This window comes from Tachypleus tridentatus, chromosome 7 (assembly GCF_004210375.1).
Source record: "Tachypleus tridentatus isolate NWPU-2018 chromosome 7, ASM421037v1, whole genome shotgun sequence".
Lineage (NCBI taxonomy): Eukaryota > Metazoa > Arthropoda > Merostomata > Xiphosura > Limulidae > Tachypleus > Tachypleus tridentatus.
In genome coordinates, this window is record NC_134831.1 from 149,069,096 (window position 1) to 149,096,427 (window position 27,332).

Consider the following 27,332-nt stretch of genomic DNA (forward strand, 5'->3'; position numbering starts at 1 on the left):
ATAAATATTTTGGCAAAATCATCATAAATTATGCTGATGCCTTGGAGGTTTGATGACCAATGTTTTCTTTATATCAGACAATCATCTTCTTTCACTTTTCAAATTTTCTGGCAGTAGGTGCCATGAGTCAGTTTTAAGATAACTTATTCCTTTCTGCTTACCTTGCTCTCCACTTTTTCTTCTTTGGCTGTTTTTTTAAATTCAGTTAATCAAAGAGCTGGTTTTTTTTTATCATTCCATTTGGACCAGTTCATTGTTCTGTTATGTTTATTTCTTTATGGGGAATCAGTCCCATTATCACCATAAAAACATCTATTGCAACCTCAAACATCTACTTATTGCAACAATTTTCAACATCTAATGTTTCATGGCTGACTATCATTTGTCTGAAAAACAGATTCTCTTGGTTGAATGCTAGCCATGTTTCCAATTGATATTCCCTGGCTAGTTGTCTATCATTCTTGTTGAAATAATTTCAGAATGTGTTGCATTATACATATCTTATCACCAATCCATCAATAAATTACTTCTTTGCTTGTATATTTTTCATGATCATAACTTATTCGTTTTATCCATAGCTGGTAACAAATCTGCTGCTTTTGGTGTTACAGAAGCTATCAGTCTCATTTGTTTCCATTGTTGAAAGACATTTTCCAATTCTTTCATCTTCAATGACTCTCATTTTGTAGATGTTCTCCTAAATGGGACATTGTTTTAGTCTTAAGCTTATTTACTTTTCCCTCTTTTGAAACTTAGTGACTTGTCTTCTTCTTCACATATACCTTAACTCTTTTTTATTGCTTGCATCTCATATTTATGCCCCCAGTCCTTCATGAACTTTGATTTCTCAGAAGGCCTTATACTTGCACTGAGCTTTCCTATATAAATCTTGAGCTTCAATGAATGTAACCACTGTTTTTTATCTGTTGTGATACTTGTCTTGATTGACCTTGCTTCTTATGTGAAAGAACAATTTTTACATTCTGTCAGAGCATTTTTATTATCTCTATAATACTGCATCTTTCAGGGAGTTTCAGAAGAGGTTTAACTTTTGTGATAAATAGTGATCCTCGGATCTTATTCTAGTTTATGTAATTGATCTCTTTTGTTTACTGTTATGTTCATGAATGTCTTAGAAATAAATTTTAGGTTACATCTCACTAATTTTATTATTCTGTGATGTCTTTGGTGTCCTAATTGTACACGTTAGAGAACATATGTAGTAAATCCACCTGATTTAGAGTTAATGTTTGTATAATTAAAATGAATTTCAAACAGGTGTTTACCTTTGAAATATATTCCCTGTCATATAACCACAATTGAAAGGTAAGTAATTTTCCTCCAGATATGCAAGTAAGAAATCTGGATTATGGCAGGAAAGCAGAAATTATGTACATTTTCATGATGTAGATATATTAAGTAACATGGGAGATGAAAGAGCAAAAAACTCTGTGTAAGTTGATACCTCTCCTCTGCATCATATTAAGGACATTCAGAACCTAAAAACCACATGGATGTTGTAAGCAGAAGAAGCAACTTGTTATTATAAAAATGTTGGTACTAAAACAGTTTGTGTGTCAATTTATTATATTAAATGAACTTTTATGTATTCATTGTTTGATTAAAGGTTACAAAACTTTTAAAATATTGAAAATAAAATGTCACTGTTAATTTCTTATATTTTTTTTCTTCCAGATACGTAATTGGTCATTGTTTGGTCAACTGTGTACCAGATGATGGTAATCCCCTACACCAGCAGAAAAGCAAGAAAATATAAGTTTAAGATTTATTTGCCTATAAATTATAAAATAAAACATTCATTTCAGTTAAAGATCATTTATAACTTTCTGAGTGATTCCCCATAATACTTAATCTATGAACTAAATATCTTGGTTCAGCCTTAACCCCTTTAACTGTGACTGGGATGTATATTTGCTAGTGCACTTGGAAATATGTGATAGGGTTAATACTACTTGCACAATAATCATTAATTGGCACAAGTTGTGCACGTGTCATTGTATTTAGTGTCATTACTGATATAACACTGAATATTTTTTTTTTTTTTATACTATGGCAAACCTCTCTTTATGTAAGTACTTGTAAAATTAAGTCAGTATTATATTAAATTGAATATAATAAAAAATATGATTTTTATTTAATATGAAAGTAATCACCATTATTAAGTTAAAAATAAAATAAACCTTGTGTGATAAAGAAAGACAGTATCAATCACATTACTAAAAATAAAACTTATTTTCAATTTGTATTTTTTGATAATTTTAATGGATTCACAATAATTAAGTCTTATTTAGAGTTTATCTGTTCTGGGAACTAATACAATAAACATGAAGCAATGATTTGTATGTAATAATTCAAGCACTAGAAGGACTACTAGTTCAGTATCACTAAAATAATATCTAACACGTTAAATTAAGTTACAGATGATATCAGCAGAAATAATCCCAGAAGAAACTTGTATCATTGTATTTGTAGATATTGGTCAGATAATATAATACATATCAGTTTTTTTTTTTTCCTTTCAGTCTATCTGTATTTTATTATTATATTTTGACCCTGTTTATTGAGCAGTTCATCTAGAAATTTATTACTGTTGAATGTTTATAACATTGCTCTAAGAATTGAGTGGATATAAACGTTTTTAAAGAATAAAATACCATTTAAGGAACTACTAAAGTGAGAAATGAGATAAACCACTTTCTTGGTCATTAGATATAATATCAATGGGTATAAAAATTGTTTTATGTTTAACATATAAATTATCTTAATGTATGTATCGTACAGCAGATATTTTATGTACATTTCCAGTTTGTTTTTTTGTAAAAGAAAAAAAAGTGGAGGAAAACTACAAGTCTTACCTATTTTATGTAAAATTACAATAATTACTTTACCCTTAACAAAAATATATCTAAACGGGTCTTATCACATAAGTTTTTTTTAACCTCAGCCAAATATTTCATGATTCCATATACTATTTTTAAATTCATTTATTTTATTGCAAGAACTGAATTATAATAATCATACACCAATTAATCACTTTAAATATTATTGTAAGTTTTTGTCAATATAATAATATGGTTCATTAAACATTTTCTACAAAGTGTGTATTATGCAGTTCATGTAGTCTGTACCTGATAAGGCCTTTACTGGGGAAACCATGGTTGTGAATAAATTAATTTTTTGCAAAATGTACATTGTCTTTGTTTTTTCTTCAATTATTTAATTGTGTTTCAATTCATATCATCATCATTTGGTAGTAGCTACATTGAAAAAGACAGCTGGATTCCAGATATCATTAGAGACAAATGATGGTGAAGACAAGTTTGTATGTGACATTAAATTAACTTTTTGTGATGAGGTGGGTAAAATATTAATAGAGATAAAAGAAGGGGTCTTCCTGGATATTTATTTAGCCTTGACTTGAATAACATTTTCACTAATGCGAGTTTGTTTTTTCTATTGAGATATGATTATCTTCAGATGATTAAGACATTGTTTTCACTGTTGATTTGTTTTGTTTCTTTAAGATCTTCAGAAATACGAGACTCCTTTAGAATATTATTTAAATATAACGTTCATTTCAATTCCAGCTTTCTCTGAATTTTTTTATTATTTTAAGAATTCTCTTATTAATGCATTTGAGTTCAGAACAACACCTGGTTGTTGACTTTCTGAAAACATGGATTTTGCTGATGGATCTCCTGTCTTGCCATGCTCCAATCCTTTGGACAATGTGGTCTTTATATCTTATAGTGTTTCTATAGATTTTTTACAACTTTAGGAATTCTTTTATTGATTCATTTGTAACTCTCCTCTTTCAAAGCTTCCACTATTTTTGGTCAACAGTACCACATTCGATGGCTCCATTGATATTTCCTGTGAGTCCAGGTTGGTTATTATACTTTTTGTATGCCTCTTCTGCTTTTCAGCAATCAAGTAATATACATATATATGGGCGACCAAGTTAGTACAAATTAAGTAAATGTACTTATACTCGGTGATAGTGAGTTTAGACATAGAGAGCATATAATGGCGATTTCTAAAGTAAGTTTCACAGCTTGTAATGACAGAGGTAAAGGAGAATAATTTATCTTGTTATATGATGTTTTAAATTAAGGAACTTTGACGAAAAATAAAGTATTATTTAAAGCTCTGGCTACAACTGTGATAACCAATGTAACAAATGTTTGGTTCATATGTTTGACTTATTTCGACTCTATTGTTTAAAAACAAGTGACAAGGTGATAACAGTAACGACAGAAAGTGTTCGTACCCCTGCGTTGTGAGGAGTTCTTCCTCATAATTTAAAAAGTATCACGATTAGGATAATGAAAGTATAGTATATTATAAATATTATACTAACACACATCTACGTAAATTTTTATGTAAATTGAACGACAAATAAACTGTACAAGCAAATAACCAAACATAGGAGGGGCAGAAAGTGTTAGTACGTCTACTTTAATGGTCAGTTGTGTAGCCTTTCAAATGAATTACTTAGCGCAAACTCTCCTCATAGCCCTCCATGGTCGTTTGACAGTACTCTGCTGGTATTTTCTTCCAAGGCCCGGCATGGCCAAGCGTGTTAAGGCGTGCGACTCGTAATCTGAGGGTCGCGGGTTCGCATCCCCTTCGCGCCAAACGTGCTCGCCCTTTCAGCCGTGGAGGCGTTATAATGTGAGGTCAATCCCACTATTCGTTGGTAAAAGAGTTGGCGGTGGGTGGTGATGACAAGCTGCCTTCCCTCTAGTCTTACACTGCTAAATTAGAGACGGATAGCACAGATAGCCCTCGAGTAGCTTTGTGCGAAATTCAAAAAACAAACAAACATTTTCTTCCATTCTTCTTTACAGAAGGCCTCCAATTCTTGCAAGTTTTTCGGATGACGCTGATGAACCCTAGTCTTCAACTCATGCTAAACGTTTTCAATTGGGTTGAGATCTTCCTATGTTTGGTTATTTGTTTATGAACAGTTTATTTGTCGTTCAATTTACATAAAAATGTATGTAGATGTGCCTAATTCTATTAGCCTAATCGTGATACTTTTTAAGTTATGAGCAAAAAACCACTCGGGACGCAGGGGTACGAACACTTTTTGTCGTAACTGTATCTACTGTTGTAAGAGGAATGTTTCCAGAAAGCTTGAAATTTAAGGCTGTATTGAACATGTCCCAACTAAGAGTAACGCTACTGTTACTGGTATTAATTTTGTGATAGTCAGTCGAGCTGAGAATGAAGTACAATTTTGAATCTGGAGTTGAAATAAGATCGACCACATTTCGTTCTTGGCCTTACAGTTACTGAATTGCGTCTATCACTTAATGTTCTTGCTATTAACTTAAAATAATGAGTAACTCCTGTTTACCAGTTGACATTGTAGCTAGTAGGTCTCGCAGTTTGTCACTTCATTTTTTATGAACTTAACTTTACACCTAGTAACCACAATATGTGTTCTCGTTTACCCACGAAGCTATCGAGCGACATCTGCAGTGTCAAACATAAAGCTCGTGTCCAAAAGAGTTTTATTTATAGAGAAAGATATTGGTGTATTATCGTTCAAAATACAGGTTTTCGAAGTAAAATTTTAAGATAACTTCTCTATACTGTTATGTTCAACAGAGATTCGGACAATGGACATCATATGGTTTCAAGGAGGAAGAGGTTCCTCCCTGGTTCAAAACGTGGACCCAATCCAGATGAAGATGATGATATTTTGAAAAGAAATATCAGTTATGTCGGAAGCGTGTTTAACCTACCGTATACGCATTCTTCAACAAAACAACAATAATGGAAAGTTATTATTTTTAATCACCAGTTTTATTGTTGGTATCATGACTAGTAACTGTACAATAAACACGCACATATAACACTTGAAACATTGTTACCATAAATATATAACGCAAATAAATACACCTATATTATGGTTTCTGACTATGCAAAAGCATATTTTAACAGAAACGATTGACTGACAATTAAAATCTTGCTTCGTGTAAAGAAAACAATTTAAGCACTTAACATTAATGCTTGATGAGATACTTTTAATCACAGATATTTAGCTTAAGATATATTTATAGTTTTATAAGATATATCTTTAGTTACTGCAAAACAGATTAAGATTATCGAAGTAATTTAAATCAAATATGTGAAGAAGGGAACTCATTAAATTTAATGAACTTTAAAATGTGGTTAATCACCTAAGTCAACTGACTAATGATAGAATTTTAGTAGTTAAGGTTAATGACGAAATGAATGTAAATACATGAATTGGGTAAGCGAAAGAAAAAGAGTACAGCTGGTTGTTAACAATGTACAGAAAATAAGTGTTTTTGAAAGGTTTGCGTCAGAAGGTGTTAATGATTACATGAAGTATAGGTTGTAAGTAACATTAAAAACCAATTTACAAAGTAAGAAAGTGAAGGAGAAACGTAAAAGTCAATGAGCTGTTTAAAGTTCACACGTTTTTTGAATAATTTGTAACATTCAATGAAAAAATTATTTTCATTTTTTTATTGTTTATAACGAAAATTGATGGTATATTTTTGCAAACTCCTTGTCAAATATACAGTAATGTAAGTCATAAAAATAACATATAATTCTAGATATCTAACTTTAAGATTAGAAGAAACAATAATGACAAAAAAGAAATTGAATAAATTCCAAACTTTCAACATTAACATCTTTGAATTATGATCTCTTCACAAATACCTAAAGTACTATGTGGTAACGTACTTAGAATATATTTAATACTCTAAAGCAGTTTTTCTCATACCTTAATAATCCAAAGACTCGCTCTTTACTGAAGTTTTTTTTTTGTGTGGACTCCCCCTTCACAAATCTATCGATATTTCGTTTTAAAAGAACAAAAAAATTCATGCACATGAAAAGCTATGTTCCAAAATTAAACGTTTTAATTCATATAAAGTTAATTTTACGAAAAATATTGTTATAAAGATAAATAATATTTTAAAAATAGTTTTATGAAATGTCAGACATGACTCGTGGACCCCAGTTTGTAAAACGTTATAGAGCATTGCGTAGCAATGTACGAAATGTTTATCTAGGATATTGCGAAGAGATGTACTTATTTTAAATCAGCCTTCATTTAGCTTTACTACCTAAGCTGATACTTACGTTAAATTGTAATACTTAAAGTTTAAAAAAATTAAACATGAAAAAATGTTTATATTGTGATGAGACGAAGCAGATAGGTGACGTTGTGCGCTTTGCGAGAGATTTTGTTTTTTGTTTCTAAATGAGTAGTAGAATGAAAATTTTTTAGATATTTTTTAAGAGCAGTTAAGTTGATGTAATTTTAAGTCACGACATGTATATAATAACTGTTTATATCACAGTAGTAAACAATGAGGTTATCATATTCAGACACTATCATTGTAAAGTTAGTGCATTATGGGTATCGTTAAAACAAATCATTGAAACTCTAACATGAATCATCTTTCACTGTATTTAATTTCAATTGATTCATGGCTGCTTATAATAGACATACGAAAATTTCGACGAAATATATATATATATTACATAATCATTGTCCCCCAGACTACCACTTAATTGAATAATAACTTTTATTCTATTTTTCTCATAATTCATATTTTTTTCCCGTAAAATTACAAGATAATACTTTGTCCAGCTTGGATTAAAAGTGTTCAATATTCTTATTTTCACACATTAATTTACTTTTTTCGTTACTTACATATCTAATTAATTACTTTTCGTGACTTATACGCAGTTATCTGAACTATATGTAAGATATTTAGTTGTAAATAGACCATTTATATTATCATTTAAATGTATGTTTGTATTTAAAATATTACACCAAGTAAACGCCATACTTCGTATGAAGAGAAATACCGGCCTTTTATTTTAAGAGAATAAAGCATGGCACTTAAATTACGATACCTATGAGCTCTGAATCTCAATGTAATACCAAAGTATCCAGCATTAACAAGTTGTAAACTGTCCGCTCATACCTTCTAAGGAATCCGCTCATTGGGTTAAAGAAACGCTACACCAACTATGTTTTACGACTGTTCATGCTTGTAGCTAATTTGCAGTAACAATATTTAGGGACAACAACAAGTTTCAAAACTGCGAGAAAGTACTTGATTCAATATAAAATTCTTACGTTACAAGATCAGGACAAAATATCTGAAGTTATGTAGTCAGAAAATTTGTGCAGTACAGATTAGCTTCTCCTGTAGTAAAAATATCTGCCTATTCAAATTTTAAGGACAGATTTAACTGTCTAAATTTAACTGACTAAATGATGCATTAAATAGTGTAGTAAATAATACCAGAATCATCTGTTGTACAAAATCTAGCAGCGTTTTGAGTAATACTAGCTTCATCTTTTGTACAACATCCACCAGTGAACAACTAATAGTCACCCGCTGGTACAGCAGTAAGATTACGGATCTACAACGCTAAAATAAAGGGTTCGATTCCCTTCAGCGGACTCAGCAGCTAGCCCGATATGGCTTTGCTATAAGAAAACAGACATACACATACAATAATTGTTAGTTACGTTAGGGTAGTTTTACGAACTCTTCGTAAGTGTAAACATCGCATTAGAGCGTTAATACTAATATTCACTGTGCTCAAGGCACTTTTTAAGTTTTTATCTGTAGTCACTGGTCACCATGACTCCTTCACAAGAAATTAGCAAAGATGGGCCCTTGCACAGAAAATAAATGGGTTCCTAGATTTACTTCCCTATAACTGTAGCTACAATTCGTGTTCCCTTTTGGCTTAACCTTCCTGGAATTGCACGTAACTACGGGGACATAACTTACGCCACTGGTAACTTGGCTTCCCTTCGTTATTTTATAATTTCAATGTCACTCTTACCTTTGGTTATGTCTCAAGTAGTGGCTCTAATCTAATATCTTAGCTTTAGTACCGATTGAGTAAAGTTTTACCCACCAATGATTGTATGTAGACAACGTATTTTTTCTACATATGTTATCATGATGCACTTTGAACTTGGCTTTCTTAATGTATTAGGGAAAATTTATAATTTTCATTGTAGAGTTTAAATCCATTAATATCTTCACATTGTAATTGTTCGACGTTTCGAGAAGATTACGTCATCATCAGGCACTACTTGTACCTGAGGATGACAAAATCTTGTCGAAACGTTGAACAGTTATAATATGTTATCACCACCCAGTCAAGCCGTCACAAAACTTTTATTTTCTTAAAAGTGGGTTCCTTAATGTCTCCATTAAGTATATTTCTCACTGTACAGCTTAAACCTGGCCTTACCTATGTCTTCACTCAGGTTTCTTGTATCTGGGTTCGGTTGCATCTCCTGCAACGTTTCCTAACGCAACTGTAAGCTGTAACATATAACTATATTTCTGGTTATATTGTACAGTTTGATCTGGACTTATGGTATAATCTGATTGTGATGGTACAGCTTGACTCTAACTTTTGTTTTCATCAAGTTTTTAACGGACGTTATTCCTAACGCCAGTTACATATTATGATTATACAGATTCAGTTTAATGTATAGTACGTCTGAAGTCATTTTTCTTTCTGATTATACAGCTTAAATCTGACAAGCTTTATGCTTAATTCTGATTATACAACCCGAATCTGATGTATAATATCTCCGAAACCCTGATATTATAGTTTGAATGTATATTAATGTATTTAATATTCAGATAACATAGTTAAAGAGAACAATCAATTACACTTATTTACCTTGGCGATTCACTCTACGTTTCAAGATATATATCGATTACAATAGTTAACCCACAGAAAAAGCCACAGAGCGAAACATCGAGGTGAAGGTAAGGTATAATTTGTTATTAATTTGTGTTCTTACGTTATGCCTTCACTGAGAATTTTGATTCTGATTTTGCTGTATGAATGTGGTTTAATTATTTATTCAGCAATGTTTTTTATTTCGATCTTACATCTTGCTTAGGGTATTACATTAGCTAAGTATCTTGTTATAGCTGTGCAACTGAAATTTCATTTTAGTTGTTCTTAACTAGATTCGTATTACAAAAGTCCAACTTGAAGCTAATTTTGGTTAGATTATCAGCTAAATGTCATATTATGAGTGTAAACTTGAAAACTGTTTTTGGTTATGTTTTCAGGTACATTTTGTATTTCAATATAAAAACTTTGCAAGAAGTAACTTAGACTCACATGAATTATGCTTAAATTGAGTAATAAGTAATTTACAGTATGCGTTGAAATTTTAATACGTACGCTACCAAGTGTTGAACTGACATATAATTCCACTTTCCGTATACATTTTGATTGGCCTAAAATCCTTTCATTCTTTAAATAACGAATAAATCTAATCCGGGCTGAAAAAAAGCTCTTAACACTAGGTCCTACTTCAAATGCTCGTGTTTTTGGAAAAAAAAGACAGATTTAGTTGCTAGGTTACAAGTGAAAGCGACCGAGACCATCTTCACGGAAATCTGATATATGATTCATATCAGATATTTGAGCTATTTGCGACGACTCCAACTCAGGATCTTTGGATGTGATAACGCTTCTTACGGCCTTGGTAGGGACAGCGATAAAACAGGATGACTGCTTCAGTAACACTGTGGTCTCACAGCTGGAATCGTCACTGTAGAAGGGTGGGTGATGTAGGAAGGAAGACTGTTACTACGGTAAACTCTACACAGGGGTGGATTTGACGGAACAAATAAAGGAAACATTTTCTTTTTAAAACTGTTTTGATAAAATGAACTCTACGCTGTGAAAGAAAAATCGGGAAATTAACTACTCTAGAAAAAGAGAAATTGTACTCAAAATAACTCAGTCATTTACTATATAATGTTTCTAAACAAAATCAATTATACACACAATTCCTTTAAATATACCTTGTACCTCTAGTTGGTATATTTCTAAGTGAAACACTTTTAAACACAAATGCTGAGAAGAAAAACAGGCAAACAGCTGCTGAACATATTAACGTTACCATAATTTGAAAACGTAGTTTTACCTGCCGTCATCCTCAATAAGCGCCTCCTGGCGACGTAAGATAGGATGAATGCAATGGTTCGTGTCAATAGGAACCCGTAACATTGGCTGAGTTACTTTGGTCAAATTGTGATCATCGTGGCTGTCACTAGATGCAGAGCTCTCGATAGAGTGTAAAGACATAAGCCCGATTTTTCTCATGTTGTAGTCAGAGTGTGATCTGGAGTTAAAAAGAATTTTTTGAATGTTAGTTTTTGCGTTTACATGTTTTTTTTATACACCCTCATTTTAAGTAATGGTCATGGTGAACATGCACAGACTAAATTAACCTGTTTTGATTAACATAATGATCTCTCTAATGACACTCTGTTACATAAAGTAAGGGTGTTCCTGATGAAGTGTCTATCCGGGTCTTCAAACTTTGAAAATGGTGAATATACCGAGAGAATAATGGTCAACATTTTCTATAACAATTACATTAAAAATAGTATTCGTATCTTAATAATTTATAAGTTAAACCATTTTAGGTTTTGCATTAAGATACGAATACTATTTTAAAATGTCTTTCGATATTCTCTCGTTAAGATTTTTATTGTATGTAATAAATTTATACCTTTTAAATTATCATCTTAATTATTATGTTATTTTGATGTTATCATAGTAAGTAACTTTATGTTTGTGTCTCTTACAACACTCAATAAACAAAACCTATAAAGAATAGGTAAAATTACTCATTTTCTACGCATAATACAGAAGGAACCTCCTTACTAAAATGGGGTATTAATTACAATAATAATGGTAGTTTTATTTGTATTTTTTTGTATTTTTAATGGTGATGTAGTGAGCAAAGTAATGAACTTACAAGTAACTTAATTCATTAATAGCTTATAAAAATGTGTCTCAAAATCAAGAGGATATAAACCCCTATACTCATTTCTAGGGTTAACATTTTTCAGATTTATAATATGTTTATACAGCTTTGTGAAAAATATTTATATATGTGGGACAACTTTTATAACACAAAATGGGTTTATAAAGAAAGCTCAGAAACTCGGCTAAAATATCATATGTAACGAATTTATTCGATGTTTGAGTAATAACAGTAACGGAATATTTTGATTTTAAATCTTGAAAACCTTTTAAAAAGTAGCGTCTAAATTAATTGATCTGTCTTATCTCTAAATAAACACGATTTTGAAATTAAAAACACAAGCAAAACTTATATGCACTAACACTGAGTCTTACCGCTGTCTATGAAGTGCTAAGCTCTGCTTCTTTACTCTTTTGTTGGTATAAGAGGCTAACCCAAGTGACTCAGATGAGACAGATCGTTCGTCTACAAGTCCTTTGGGACTAGCATGAAAGTTCTCACGGACTTGGTCTGTTGTTGGTAGTACTTTGCCGGACAAACAAAGTTTCTGATTTAACTCTTTGTTTGCAGAATAACCTCTAGATAGGTTGTCTTCAGAAGTTGAAAGAACAAACACCGCGGAGGAAGATAATGCAGTACGAGGATATTGCCCTGAAGGTTTTTTTCTATATTCATGAGAAATATTATGCATCACACTTTTCGAATTCAACATTTTATGGCGCCTCAGAGTCAGGCTAAACTGAGTCTCATACTTTTTATGTAGTCTTCGAAGTGACTTATGTCTTGAACCAAGAAAGTCTAACTCATCATCTGAAGAAGATATTATCCTACTTCCTAAGCTAGTTTTAAAAGAATTCCGTGTCATCTTATTTTCATGATATTCCACTATCCTTTCTTTATCAGTTTTGACATCAGTGGAACTAGAAGTACTTGACATACCAAAATCCATATACTGTTTTGATTTGTTATTTCTTCTTAATTTCGGACTACTATTCAAACGCATATGGGACATTTCTGATGAATATGAAACTGATGTCTCTGGAAGCTGCAGACTTTGATACGCTGGTTTCTGATGCTTTTCAGAAACCATTAAGCTCCTTTCAAATTCCTTTTCATTCTTTCCCTCTTCTTTGGTTTTAACTTCTACAGTATCCAACACAATTCCTTCATCATCTACAGAGTCTTCAGTACTGGTGTGTTGATAAGAATGGTGCTTTCCTAGCTTTTTGTTCAAAATGTGTCCTATATCTTTTGTTGAAGGAAACCACGTCCCTCCAACTGATGCTCGTCGTTGGGGGAAACATGTTGTATCTAGCTGAGATGGAGTTTCAGTACATAAATATATTTGCTGAGGAGGATATATGAACTTATTTTCACACTTACTTGAAATACACCTTGGAGAAAGGAGTTGGGAAGCTTTCTGCGGTAAATACAGCTTTTTACCGCCAACTTCTTGTTCCTCTGCTAGGGGACTGCTGGAATTACATCTGGACATCCCAAGGCTGGACAGAGAAGAATATCCGGATGTGCTGAGATTGGATTCGGAGGTAGTTCTGTCAGAAGATGGGCATATTGCTGTCAAGGGACTCAGGTAGTTCATTGAAGAATTTTTGGTGTTTGGAGTTCGGGGAGGGCTAGTTTCCTCAGAATCACACGAACACATATTGGACGTTATTAAAATTTTTGGAGTAGGCAATTCAGCTGAATATTTTCTCGAAATAGAGAATTCGGGAGCTTTAGATTTTGGAGATTCTTGGTTACACTGTTTTGTAAGGATTAGGTGGTTAACTTCAGGAACAGCACATAATTTTCCTTTAAAGTCAACTAGTGGTGATGATGGACAATCTTGTTTGGAGCTAGATATATCTATAGGATTATTTGATCTAATTGGGAAATTATAAGAATATGCTAAATTGTCGGATGTCTGATTTGATTGATATGGTATTTCATCATTTGGTATCGATTTTACTTCAAATAAATTCGTGTCATTTATTGGACTCTGTGTTTTAGATGGACATTCTGTTTGCAACGTAGCCGTAGTATAGGAAGTATATCGGGTGGGCTTCTCTTCAATATTCTCAGAATCTGACTGGTCAAAAGTTTGAAGAGTCAAAGGAGAAATTTCAACGTTTATTTCGCCCATCTTGACGTCACAGCGGAAGCTATCTGGTGACGAAGCTTGTTCGACAGATTGTTCTTTAATAGAGTGGAATTCAGTAAACGATGGTGCGGAGTAATGCGAAAATCGGGGTGAAAGACTTTCCATAAAACTGGTCTCAGCTACACTTTTGCTTTTAAGTGAGATATCGGACATGTATCCTTGGCTTACTTCATTTGCAGCATTAAGTATGAACTTTTTTCTATTCATCTTAATAAATTCATCTAAACTCATCCTTCTTTGTCTGGGTGACTGGTTAGAATGCACTAAAGAAGCTAAAATGCGCGAAGTTTCCTCTTCGTTTTTATCAGAGTCACGAAGTCGACTGTTTGGCTGGCGTTTTCTTGAAGAAAAACTTCGTTTCAGCAAGTCATCAAAACCGAAATGTCGACCGTTTTCTTTATGTGAAGGGCTGTAGCTACAACTGTTGGTACTGTGAATGCTGTGTTTCCGAATCTTGTTAAGTAAGTACTTCGGGCAAGGCTGTGGACTTAACGAAGCTGGAGTAATACTTGCCTGATTCGAGCTTAAACTGTAGCGTGTCGCTGCGGGCGAGGGGCCTGAGAGTAAGAAACATGAAATCACAATTACCTCTAAGTTAATAACCACTTTATGAAGGAAATACAATATTAACGTTAACTTAAAGCTTTTAAAACTTTAAAACTTTAAAAACTATTAAAGAAACATTAAATTCTGATTATTACCTTATTGCATGTAATATCATATAAAGCTAAGTACTTGCAATAACTACAAATATAGCAGAATTAATAAAAATATACCCTTTCATGTTCTTTTTCAAGTCTGAGAGATTATAGCGCTAAAAATCTGGTCACCATAGCACAAAATACATTGAGTAGCTTCGTGTTTAATAAATTCAAAAACTGTTTCTCAAACGTATATTTTTATGAGCATCAGAAACAAATTTAGCGTTAATTACCGCACGTTCTTGGTTGAGAAAGCATCCTCTTTCGTCTCTGCATTTTTTCCTATCTGTTCACATTTTAAAAGACTGATTTCAGTACGACTGTTAGTACTTTGCTCTAAATTTTGTATTCAAAAACTTATAATGGATTGTCAGATTGTAGCTCTAGTTTTAAAAACATAATTTTTTATTAAGGGGAATTAAATATCTACAGCAATATTTCTGAAACAAAGAAACATTGGAGAGCAAAACTAAACTAAACATTAAGTTGTTAATAAGAAGTGTTAAAGTTTGTTGGTTTGACGAATTTCGAGCAAAGCTACTGATGCTACGTTATTACTTGATGTTTAGAAAAATTACAACTTTTCTAAATGATGTAAAAGCTTCTGTAATCTTATTCTAAAAATAAATTTAAATCTTTATATACATTCTTATTAATCTTTTAGTTTCATTTATGTTTCAGATTACTGTCTTTAGATTTAGAGGATAGTTTTATTCTGAAGTTTCGTGTGTTGGTAATTGCTGCTAACAAACGCAGAAAACCAACCTTCTTAAGATGTTCCTCATCGTCGCGTATGATAATGGGGGGAAAATGAGTGATAGTCAATATATCTTTACCAATAATGTTCGTTCAAGAAAGTTTAAATAATATATTTATTATGTATCAAGTGAATATACACATACTTAAAATTAAATTTTGCTCGAACTTCCCATTATTAAAAAAAAAAATTAAAGTAACTTATTTGTTGAGTTAGGTATATTATCATATTCTTTCGTTTAATTAGCTTTATTATATATGATCTTTCGATTTAATCTTTTAATTATTCAACTTTAATTTAATTGAAATCTAACTTGAAGCGAAAATATGATCAATATGTCAAAGTATTAAACTTTATATTTTGTTACACTAAAAACTACTAATACAATTATGAATTTTGCAAGTTGGTTGAGTAAAATAATTGCTTAGAAATGCTAAGTCAAACTACGCATACTTTCAATCATTATAAACCACAGAAGAGAGGTTCTTATTTACTGTACATAGACAATGATTTATTGAATCACTTAGAAATAAGTTATTATTTTCAGGGTAGACTGCTTATTGGCAGATAACGTTTTAGTTTCTTTAATGATTAAGTTTTCATGATATTGGTCAGCAGTTAACTTTTCCAACAGAAAACCAGCTAATTCCGATCCCAAACTTAAGGAACTGCTTCGCCCAGTGTTGACTTACACAACACTAAAGATATTAATATAAACAGAAAGCAAACTTACTGTTTTTACTTTTCTCAATTTCTTCTGCAAAAAACTTTTCTATTTTGTCAGCGAATTTCTGTTTGATGCAGTATACCAGTAGTATGATTAACAAAACAGTACTAACGGTGATCAAGCCTAACCAAAACGGTTCTTCCAGCATCCGTTCACTTAAAGGCTTGAAAGGGATACGAAATACGAACTGGGTGCAACGAGGTCCTATAAAACATTAATTTATGCGAAAAAAATCTTGAATATTTTTCTGAGAAATCAAAATATTATTAACAGCTGCTACTTGATTTTAATAAGCTAATCTTTATAGCTGAAAATAAATTAAAATTTTAGATAACAACGAAACATTAGTATCAAAGTTCAGCCAACTCTGAAATGAACTTTACTGAAAGTTATATATTGATATGCCTTTTGATATTAATGTATTTCCACCAGCATAACTTATGATTAGCAATTAGGTAAAGAATAAAATCACTTATGGTTATCTATTAACACTATGTTCGTAAATTATAATACACTACCATAGCATATGTATGTATATGTTCCTTTATTTACTCACACTTTTTATTGTGATGTGTGAAGTTATTACAATGCAGCGTTACTAGTCCTGCATATGACACATGCCATACATATTATAAATATTATGAAATATATAAGCTCGGAATGTTATACAACCAATTCATAAAAGCAACCGATAGCCCAATAATAAAGTTGAAAACATGCAAGATAGCTTGCTAATTTAACCCTAGAGTTATTAATAAGCGTCCATTCATGTCGGATTTTTAAACACATTTTCTAAATTATTCAAAGCCTTTAATAAAGTGATATTCACGTACACTTCTTCCAGACAGAAAATACGAAGTTTCCTACAAAAGTTCATGTCTGGGATTATTAATGAAGAATAAACTGAACACAGACATCAAAAACAAAACAAATACACAACTGAAACGATAAAACTTTTACTAATGACAACTATGTTACGTATTATAATTTGTCTCGTATATACTACATATTATGACTTCAAATAGCCGGAAAGTTGAATTTAAAAGTCATTTGATGTTTATATGAATCAAACTTCTCAGACGAGATTCTCGAAAATTCAGCTCGCAGTAATACTGGTAATCAATACTGTTTTACACACACATATCATAAATTGTTGATTCTTATGCTCGAGAATCTTCTACAAATTTAAAGAATAGGTGTGACTTTCGCAACAAACATAATTAAAATAAAGGTATAACAGTAAATCCATTACAATTTGTTTGTGTTTGTTTATCAGACTAGCTTTTCAAGTTTAGTGGCTTTTGAGTTACAAATAATTTTTGTTTTCTTACAATACTCACAACAAATACAATTGTAATATACACAACTTTTTAATGGAACAAATAGTTTAAGTGTGTTATACAATATAATCCCACGTTGCACACATTTCAAAAATCATATACAAGGAAGAAAATTTCTAACTCATACTACTTTGTACAATTATCTTTGTCACCTTTTGAGATGGTTTCCTCCTCCTCCCACCCAGCTTTTCAGCTTAACCCATTACTGTGAGTAAACTAACACGAGTCCAGGGATTAGCACATGTTTATTACCTTTAGACATATGGTTAAAGAGAATGTCATAACTACAATCAGTGCACCTACATGAAATTAAAATAAAACTACATGAATTTATATGAATAAAAGCATTATATCAATAAATGTATCAGCTAAACCAATTCCTTTCTTAACTTAAAATTTTCACAAACCCGATTATTAAAAGTAAACATTAACAGTAGAATTATAAAGTAAATTTCAGTTAATCATTGTCGTTAGGTGTCACACAAGACACTTAATTTCAAATTCTAACCAAGGCCCAAATATTGGAGGCTTTTATAGGAAGCTACAGTTTATTTATTTGTTTTAAATTTCGTGTAAAACTACATGAAGGCTATCTGTGCTAGCCGTCCATAACTTAGCAGTGTAAGACTAGATAGAAGGCAACTAGTCATCACCACCCACTGTTAACTCTTGGGCTACTCTTTTACCAACCAATAGTGCAATTGACTATCCCATTATTATGCCTCCACGGCAGAAAGGGCGAGCATGTTTGGTGTGACAGGAATTCGAACCCGCGATCCTCAGACTACGAGTCGAGTGCTTTAACCACCTGGCCAATGCCAGGCTTGGGAGCTACAGTCATGTGTACATGTGCTGTGTTTTATGATATTCATGACAAGTACACTGTAACATCAAGAAACGTTTGTTCAAAGCAATAGTGGATATACAATGTTAATAGGTTCTTATGGAAAATGTATGTGCAGCTGACGCCATAGTAAAACCCACGACCATGCCAACTTCTAGCAATGCTGAGTAGTCATGCACGTGAGTTATTCTACCATTTTCTGATTATCATAATAACCGTCCAGTTACTTTAAGGTTTTATAATTACTGTTCACAGCTTCATCCTGCCTTCTGATATCGAACTATGGCATTACTTTCACTTTGGTAGCCGTGTGTTCTGATTCAACTTTGTAGAACTATGACGTCATCGTCTCTACTACTTCTCCTGCCGCTCAAATATGGGGATAACTACTGACGCAGACACAGGGCCAAAATGATAGAAGCTTTATGCCATTAGCGTATGCAAACTCTACTTAAGGTTGTTTTTCTTTCAGCAAAAAGCTATAAAACAGGCTCTCTACCTTCTGTCCATCGATGGAAATTAAATCTCTGATTTTAACATTGTAGGTCTGAAGCTTACCGCTAATCCACTGAAAGACAAAAGGGATTAGTACATAGTTAGGCCCTTGCAGCACCAAATTAACGATAATGTTATAACTGTATAAAAAAAAAAACTAAGAAAAATTAGCTGAATAAATATATATTGCTAAGGAATTGTAAAAATTAATAGATGTTTCAGCTATGACAGTAACCAAAAAGTCGCGCAAACAAGCAGTTGAAAAATTTCATTGCGATTAATGACGCTCATTATTTCTGGGATTTCTCGGATCATAATAAGAAATAAGTTAACTCATCTAATTTTATTTTGTATGTTCATTAAACTAAGTGTTGCAACAGGCATAAACATGAAAATACCCTACAATGCAATATGTGGGCCCAAGCGATAGTGAAAGATAACTTGAAGGTTAAAGGCTACCTCTGAGATTTTAATAATACATGAGTATGATATATGGATCATTTGGTTAGAACCGACTATTTTCAGTATTATTCTTTATTCACTTCAAATACATTAATTATAAAAACTATAAAATATTAAAAAAGACAATCGTCATCTTACCTTCATACCAAACATGACAGCGACATTGAAAAGTGTTATTTACAACTAAGCAGTGGCCATTTAAACCACAAGGACTGGGTTTACAAGGGGTCACTAGCTGGTCACAATGGTCACCGGCGAATCCTTGGATGCAGTCACATATGTAGCCATCCTCGGTAGCAACACAAGTGCCATGAATGCCACAGGGATTTAAGTGGCACCAATGTAGGTGGCAGAACAAACCTAAAGTACGATACTAAATTAGCAAAAGCGGATAATGCTGCTAATACTGGTTAAACATGGTTATTGTAATCTTACATCGCGTTTTAAACACATGAACGTATATATTGTTTTCTTTTCTTTTCACAATAAAAAGAGTTAAATGGTATTATTGAAAATTATCCACAAAACGTTACTACCGTGGAAATACAAAGCACAAAGTAACAATTGGAAACCTAAGTGTTTTTTGAGGATCTGAGAAAAATAAAGAAAAGTAATCTCTAGTGAGAATTATATACTAGCTCCATTTAACCCTAAACTGTGCAAGCTTTACAATAAATTAAAGAGGGTACTGGACAGTAAGACGAATGATACAGCTTAAAATATACTTTCAATATATTATGATTCAGAAATTAAATGCAAGCAACCTGTAAAAATAATATTGCGTTTGAATTTGCTTACTTTCTTTAAAAGATCAGATAATGTAAGATTTCATGCATGAATGCCAGCTTTCAGAAATACTGCAAAATTCAAATACACAGGAATATTACCCAAAACAATTTACATAAGACATTTGTTTATTTTGCTGTTTAGCACAAAGTTATGAATGATTATTTGTGCTATGTTCACCACTGTATGAGATTCAGTGGTGATCGATTGCACGAAATAACACTAAAATATACACAAGACAACCCAACAAATATTAAAGCTTAAATTAGACCAATCTTGACCGTGGCGATAATAGCGATATCAGTGAAGTTTTTTTTTGTTTGTTTTTATATTTCGCGCAAAGCTACACGAGAGATATATGCTCTAGCCGTCCTAATTTTGCAGTGTAACACTAGAGGAAAAGCAGCTAGTCATCACCATCCACCGCCAACTCTGGGCTTCTCTTTTACCAATAAATAGTGGGATTGACTGCACATTATAACGCACCCACGTCTGAAAGGACGAGCATGTTTGGTGTGACGGGGATTCGAACTCACAACCCTCAGATTACGAGTCGAATGCTCTAACCCACCTGGTCATGCCAGGCCCGTCAGTAAATTCAGATTTTTAACATAAAAATCAAATGTTGCGCCACATGTTGACCAAATGACATTTTTAAAAATAAAATTTGCATTTTGAAAATAGAGGAACAGTAAAATTACGCAAAAGAAGGCAATCATACAACAGTAATTTGTCTTTTTTCCTTATAACATTATGTGCGATTGAGATATTTACACACAGTTTTTTTTTTTCGGTCTTTACTGTTAATTTTCAAGGGCGCATGCTTTTCCTATGATACAGTTTTGGATTTCGGAGGTGACGAGCTCCCCACCCCCTATAAAAAAAATCCCTAAACTGTAAAACGGTGGGTGCGCTATCAAATGGGCAGCGAATTTCTTAGTGTGGATGGTGGGTGTTAGGGTGCTGCTGACTAGCAACATTCTCTCTCTAAGCAATAATTCAAAAGTAGAGATGGCGCAGATAGCTTTAATGACTTTGCCATAAATACAAAATACAAATAATTCCGAAGACTGAGAATTGGAAAGTATACTAATTGATACTTTCCTTTTCAAACAGTTTTCTTTTGGGTGCGAGAAAATAATTAACCAGTGAAAATTACAAGTTTCAAAATATATAATTTTTCTTCAGTTTGTTCTTTCTCTTTCGGAATGTTTTACTTAAGGACTTACCTGGAAACTGGAGGTTTATTTAAACTCAGTGGAACTGATTTTAACTTTACTTTTTAAAAATCTATTGTGACTGATATCTTCTAATTAGTAAAATCGTCTCCCAGCTGACAAATAATTAATTATAAGGACTTAAAAATTATTAAACCATAATAAACCAGTTTTACGCTTTCCATGCCTTAGTAGTTTTTTAGCGGCTAGTAAGTAAAATCTCTTACAAAAGTGTGTGTGTTTTTCGTATAGCAAAGCCACAAAGGGCTATCTGCTCAGCCCACCGAGGGGAATCCTCTTACAAAAGACGAACTCGAGTTCCTATACTCGAAGGTATAACTAAAGGAAAGAAACTTGAACTACAACTCTAGTACGTAAATTCCAACTGATTTTAAAAGGCTTATTGGATTTAACGTTTTATATGACAGACGGTACCTTGGATAATATATACATATCGCAACAAGGAAAGGAGTCCAACTATGTACATAGCCAGTTATAATAAAGGATAACACGGAACCTGGAACATCATTCTTTTAAAGTGCAATTAACACATTATATACTATAGTGTTCCTTAGAAAGAGTAGCATAATATTGAATCTAGTGCTTACGGTGCCCTCTATAAGGATCTAGCTCTACGCCAAAGGCTTATTTGAACTTAAAAGTGTTCTAAACAAGAAGGTTTCTTAAACACAGTGCAATCACACTGCAACCAGGAAATATTTCATTTTATAAAGATGGGCTCTGTTATGATAAGTTAATCTTTTCTATTGTACAGAATTTCCAGAATCGAGAAATTCACAGCTAATACTTAAATTCGACTATAATGATTCAGCCAGCTGTAAAAGGCTTATATTAACTTGGATATTCTCTGTAATAACATATTCGTTGGGGTGGATAAAACAATTTTTCAGAAGCAGACGGTAGTTAGAGACTTAGGTTGAGTGTGAACTAGAAAATCTATGTAAGATTTATCAATATTCCCCCAAAATGGTTTTAAAGTAGCAGAGATTATTATGGTCCTGTAATATGAAAATCAACTTTTCATTTGTGGAACGCGATACTTTCAGATGTTTATGAAAAAATGCTCTTTTCTTACCCATAAAGGGCCTCTTACACTGGCATTCAAATAGTCCTTCAAGAGCACTGATGCAAGTTCCACCGTTCTTACAGAAGCATCCATCCAGAAGACGCGAAGAACCCATTCCAAGAGATTTGTTGATGAAAAGTGAATCTGAAATAACACAAACTTAATGTACATTTTTCTTTAAATCTACTTCACATTTTCTTGGTTATTTATTTTTATTATTATGAATAAAACGTTTTAGATAGGAGTTCCATTGAAAATTATAAATATTACGATATTTAGCGACCAATTCACGAGTCATAACATGTTCTGTGACGTACTTTTATTCTGAAAAAAAAAAAAAAACACAACTTTTCTGGTTATTTTTGATCAGTTCTTCCTTACAACAACTCTATAGCGTCTTATAGAAAATGAATAATTTTCCTTTTAGAATTTCTTTGCACTTTAATCTAAGTATTTGCTCTTGAGACTATAATAACTATGGAGCCTAAGCCAAAATGTTATTGATAATAAATTGTTTATAAAACTAAAGTTAATAGTTTTTAGCCCATAATACCATAACTAATGTCGAAACACTTCAATTAGCGTAACGAAAATAAATAAATAAAAACTTTATATAAATAATCGAGGACTTCAATATTTTTGAACATTCAAACTTTCGTTTAAAAGACAGATGGTTTTATTACGAACAATTCTCACCTAGAACAACTCTATATTTAATGAGAAATGGTTTTAATATTCTGTTCTCGGAATTCGTCCATATTCCAAGATGAATAGAATTGAAGAAAGAGTCTATCTGTAGATCTGAAGCTTTATCAACACTGTAACTCTCAATGCAAATGGTCTGTATTGGCTTATTTTCTGAATAAAAGTCTTCAACTGTTAGGGTGTTATCAGCACATTTACCCTGCGCCCAGAAGACCCGGAAAAAATATAGGCTTATGTACGTCCCTAAAGGAGAGACGAGCTGTTGTGTATAATTTAAATCCTTTGGTAGATTGTGTGGGTAGTTTAAACTTGACAATATTCCCTCCGATAAACGACTTAATCGTAATACTGTATCCAATCGGTGACCATTCCCTGCATGAAACAAAGAAACAAATTATAATCAAACAGTAGCTCTTCACATCAGCACAGAATATAAAACCAGATACCTGGGGATTGGGTTTCATTATGAAAGATGCCCCATCGTTTTTTTTTATTATTATTATCATCAAATTGGCAAAATACTGAATTAGAGAAGAGCACATACAAATTGAACTTCAAGACTGGAAAAGGTGGGTTCTATATAAGTATATATACAAAAGATATTTTGTTAACTTGAAATTCTGGTCTGGGTTAATCGCGTGATCATTTCCTGTATGATACTATCACGTGCCGCGGTAATAGTTCAGCCAAGTTACAAAATAATTATAACAATAAAATATTAAAAAAACAAGAAAAACACATTATCAACAATAAAAAGAGACATCACTACTGTTGATTCTAATTTAGACAAGTTATTATAATTTTAAATTTGTTATTAAATTGTAACTAAAGATGTTGTGTTAGAACTGTGTGCCCATCAAAACACATCTTAGAAGTTTGGTGAATTTTTTTTCATAATCTTATCGCTCACTTTTACAGCTCACCCTAGACAAACTGATGTTTACATTAGATACTCAATGGTTGGAAACATAGAACTGTCTGTAAGCTTCGTTATATCCAGAGTCAAGGTCGTTAATTTTTTATTCAGTGAGATTAACACTTTCAGGTTACATACAGCTAATCTAAAAACTGAAACATTTATACGACAGATGGCCAAATGAAGGAAATGTCAGGTTTTGTTTAGCGTGGTATCGCTACAAAAATATGGTACATGATAAAGATTGGTCAAGTTATAAAATAAGCTAGATCAAATCACAACTTTGTGTATTTTTGTGTTTTAACTTATCCAAAATCTAACCTGGCTTTGTGATATTAGAACTTTAGTGTGTATTTTCTTTTGCTTACTTTCTAGCTTAGCCACTTGTTTATATACTATTTTTACGTTGATAAAATCAATACTTAAAGGAAGTTTTATTTCTAGAGTACCTAAAGGATATTAAAAAAATAACTTATAAAACAATGCCTGAGAGTTTGTACAGAACTGCATAGGTGGATAATCGAATAGCTCATTTACAGACAACTTACATATCTCAAGAGATATATTAAAGCCTCTTCCTCCACGTGAGCTTGTGGAGAATTCCAAAGTAATGCTTTCATCATAAGAAATAAATTGATAACCTGGAGCTACAGAGCTAGTATTCCCGCAGAGAACTACATATCTTCGCAAGTGTCCTAATTCCAACGTAATTTTCAAATAATCTCGTATACAGCGATTATTTCCTTTTGCAAAACCAACATCAAAATCAGTAAATGTCAAAAGAATTTTTCTCCCCGGTGGACCCTGAAACTGAGTTTTACAGAAGGTGTTTGGCAAATACCCTTCGGGATAATGATGGCTGATGTAGTTTCTTTTGATTGTGAGACTTTGTACTTCTTGGCATACACTGGCATCAATCACTTCCCACTTAGCCTGGAACCCTGTACTTGTGATGGAGTAATCTGAATGAAATGTCATGTAAGCTGTGCTATTGTCAGATACAAAAAGAAACCTGGAAGAATTCAACAGAAGGACATTTATAAAGAAACTGTTTCTGAAAAACTGTTGTTATTATTCAAAAACTTCAACCGTTTACAAGTAACAAGCTTCTAACCGCTCGTAACACACGTTTGAATATTTATTTTGTTACAGGAAGACAATTTTTGTAAGTGTTTACAAAAGCTAACATTTTTTTTAATATTATAGATAATAAATAGATATGTACAAATTTAATAATATAAAATTCAACGAACTTCTGGTATTAGTATCTATACAGCAACGTTTACACGTTTTCTTTTTTTTTAATTTAATTTTCTTTTATGAGAGGTTTAGTTAACAAACTTATCATATTGTTTTATTCTAAATTGCTTCCCAGTGGTTCAGAGGTTAATCTTAAGGATTAAATTGCTTAAAATCGGGTTTGGATATTCTCAGTGGGCAAAGCATAGATAGTTCATCGTAGAGCTTTGTGTTTAACAACAAATAAAAAAAACTAACTGACAATAATGTCAACAATAACATTTTGTACATTTTAAGATTCTTCTATTTTAAATATATTATACTTCTTGTGTTTGTAGTTGGTCATAAAGCTACACATTGGGCTATTTGTTCTCTGCCCACCACGAGTATAGAAACCTGGTTTATAGCAAATAAAGTCGGCAGAAATAGTACTGTACCTTTGGGGGTAATTTTTACTTTTATTCCGAATCGATTAATTTCTATTAAAATGTTTTATAACTATAATCTCATAATTTCTTATACAAAGTATACTCTTATTTATAACATAACTGTCTGTAAAAACTTATTGACTTGTCTGTATTCGAAATAAATTATTAGAAACTAATTATTTTGCTTCTTTTTTTTTAAGTCAATAATTTTAAGAAAAGTGTAAACAGTTCCCTACTTGTCTAGATCATTTTGATGTTGTCCGCAAAAGCGAGTGCCAGGTCCATTCAGGTCACTTCGAATAGAAATGTAATCGTACATGCACTGATCTTGCCACTCTATGTCCAGGTGAGTGAACTTTATGTAGATACGTGTCAGAGGCCGACCTTTAATGGTCATTGCGTAATGAAGATTGTTGATGTAATGTCCGGGGAAGTTAATCGATGATACGGTTCCATAATCTCCACTGAACGATTGGTCTAAATTTTGTGGAATAACTAAAGAAAAAATATAATTACTTTTTATTTATTGGAAGAGAATAGTTACAGACTCGGGAAGCTTGTTAGAAGTAACTCGAGAACTACAGATAAATACTGAAGAATCTGCGTTAGAGTACATTTCACCGACTAGTAAATAACTGCGACCTTTAAGCTGCCAAGTTTCATCCCACTGAGCCTTTTGAAAGTTAATTTATCGTTATCCTTGACGTTTAACACAGTCTTTAGACAAACGTAGCAGGATCTCTGAGCAGCTTTATTTCATCCTACCACACATTATGTAAGGAAAATATGAGGAAGCCATGTGTTATTATTGTTAGCACTTAGTGATATTTTATGTGTATTTTAGAATGACCATGTTTGAACTTATCAAGATAATTCTAGTTTGAGTTAGATACAACTACTTTTACACGATACAATTCAAATAAAGTTTAAACCCTCTCATGGAACCCTAGCAACGTTTTAATCACGTGTTACAGCGAATCACCAGAATCGATTCAAAGTCTTGTTTTAATAATTTTGATTCACTCGATCAACATACTACGATAGTAGACAGCCTAGATGTGCTTCCGCAGGGTCCCCGAGAGCAGTTTGTTTCAAGACTAAATAAAACCAAAATTAAGAGGAATAAATATTTTTATTTCTTGCTTTTGAAGTTCACATACAATGCTGCGTTGTAACCTACAGAGTACATAATTCTCTTGATTCATGGCATGTCTACGTATTACTGATGCAACGACAGTACAAACTGCAACGTCAAGCACCTCTTATTGACGTCATTTTAGTGTATACTGATTGACTGACAAACATCATACTGTGGTTAAAACAGATAACCCATCCAGATAATTTATGGCCTCCTTTCAGGAAAATAAAATTATCGAGAAACTCTCAAATCCGTAACGATAATTTTTGGGTAATTTCCAGCTCAAACCTGCACAAAAACTCTACATCATACGTATAACTGTATTCGTAAAAACACCAAAGAATTATTATTATCATTAAACGTAAGTTACACAAACGTTTTAAACAGGTTATATCAGAAAGCAAGATGGGTTGAATACACAGTATATTCAATTGAGACTTAGATGCAATATAATTATAATTAAGTTTGTAGAGAA

At 32.4% G+C, this 27,332-nt stretch overlaps 2 protein-coding genes across 4 annotated transcripts in view; one reads left to right on the forward strand and one right to left on the reverse strand.

Annotated features, from left to right (window-relative positions):
* LOC143256882 (E3 ubiquitin-protein ligase MARCHF6-like) overlaps positions 1–3,300 on the forward strand; it is an 89,766-nt gene extending 86,466 nt beyond the window's left edge. For both annotated transcript variants that reach the window (XM_076514692.1, XM_076514691.1), the window contains exon 23: positions 1,696–3,300. In XM_076514692.1, the coding sequence (XP_076370807.1) occupies positions 1,696–1,777 (82 nt within the window). In that variant the 3' untranslated portion in view covers positions 1,778–3,300. The remainder of the gene's footprint in view (positions 1–1,695) is intronic.
* Positions 3,301–10,400: 7,100 nt separating this feature from the next.
* Positions 10,401–26,296, reverse strand: LOC143256883 (uncharacterized). 2 transcript variants are annotated; one of them, XM_076514694.1, is made up of 9 exons: positions 25,956–26,296; positions 24,601–25,064; positions 23,128–23,508; positions 22,441–22,575; positions 19,480–19,701; positions 16,207–16,404; positions 12,229–14,572; positions 11,006–11,203; positions 10,401–10,677 (listed from the first exon to the last, which is right to left on the reverse strand). In XM_076514694.1, the coding sequence occupies exons 1-9, from the start codon at positions 26,114–26,116 to the stop codon at positions 10,593–10,595; spliced, it is 4,188 nt and encodes a 1,395-aa protein (XP_076370809.1). In that variant the 5' UTR covers positions 26,117–26,296; the 3' UTR covers positions 10,401–10,592. The 2 variants fall into 2 exon arrangements, with proteins under 2 accessions (XP_076370809.1, XP_076370808.1); XM_076514693.1 differs by having other exon boundaries at positions 10,401–10,627; positions 25,956–26,295.
* Positions 26,297–27,332: the final 1,036 nt, after the last annotated feature.

Bases quoted from the DNA above. Each gene is read 5' to 3' on its own strand.
- LOC143256883 (XM_076514693.1), bottom strand. From the start codon at position 26,116: ATGACCATTAAAGGTCGGCCTCTGACACGTATCTACATAAAGTTCACT. The intron at 16,405-19,479 runs GTAAGATGACGA...AATGTTTTATAG, and splicing joins CTGTCATGTTTGGTATGAAG to GACCTCGTTGCACCCAGTTC. The intron at 10,628-11,005 runs GTAAAACTACGT...ACCCTTCTACAG, and splicing joins CTTATTGAGGATGACGGCAG to TGACGATTCCAGCTGTGAGA.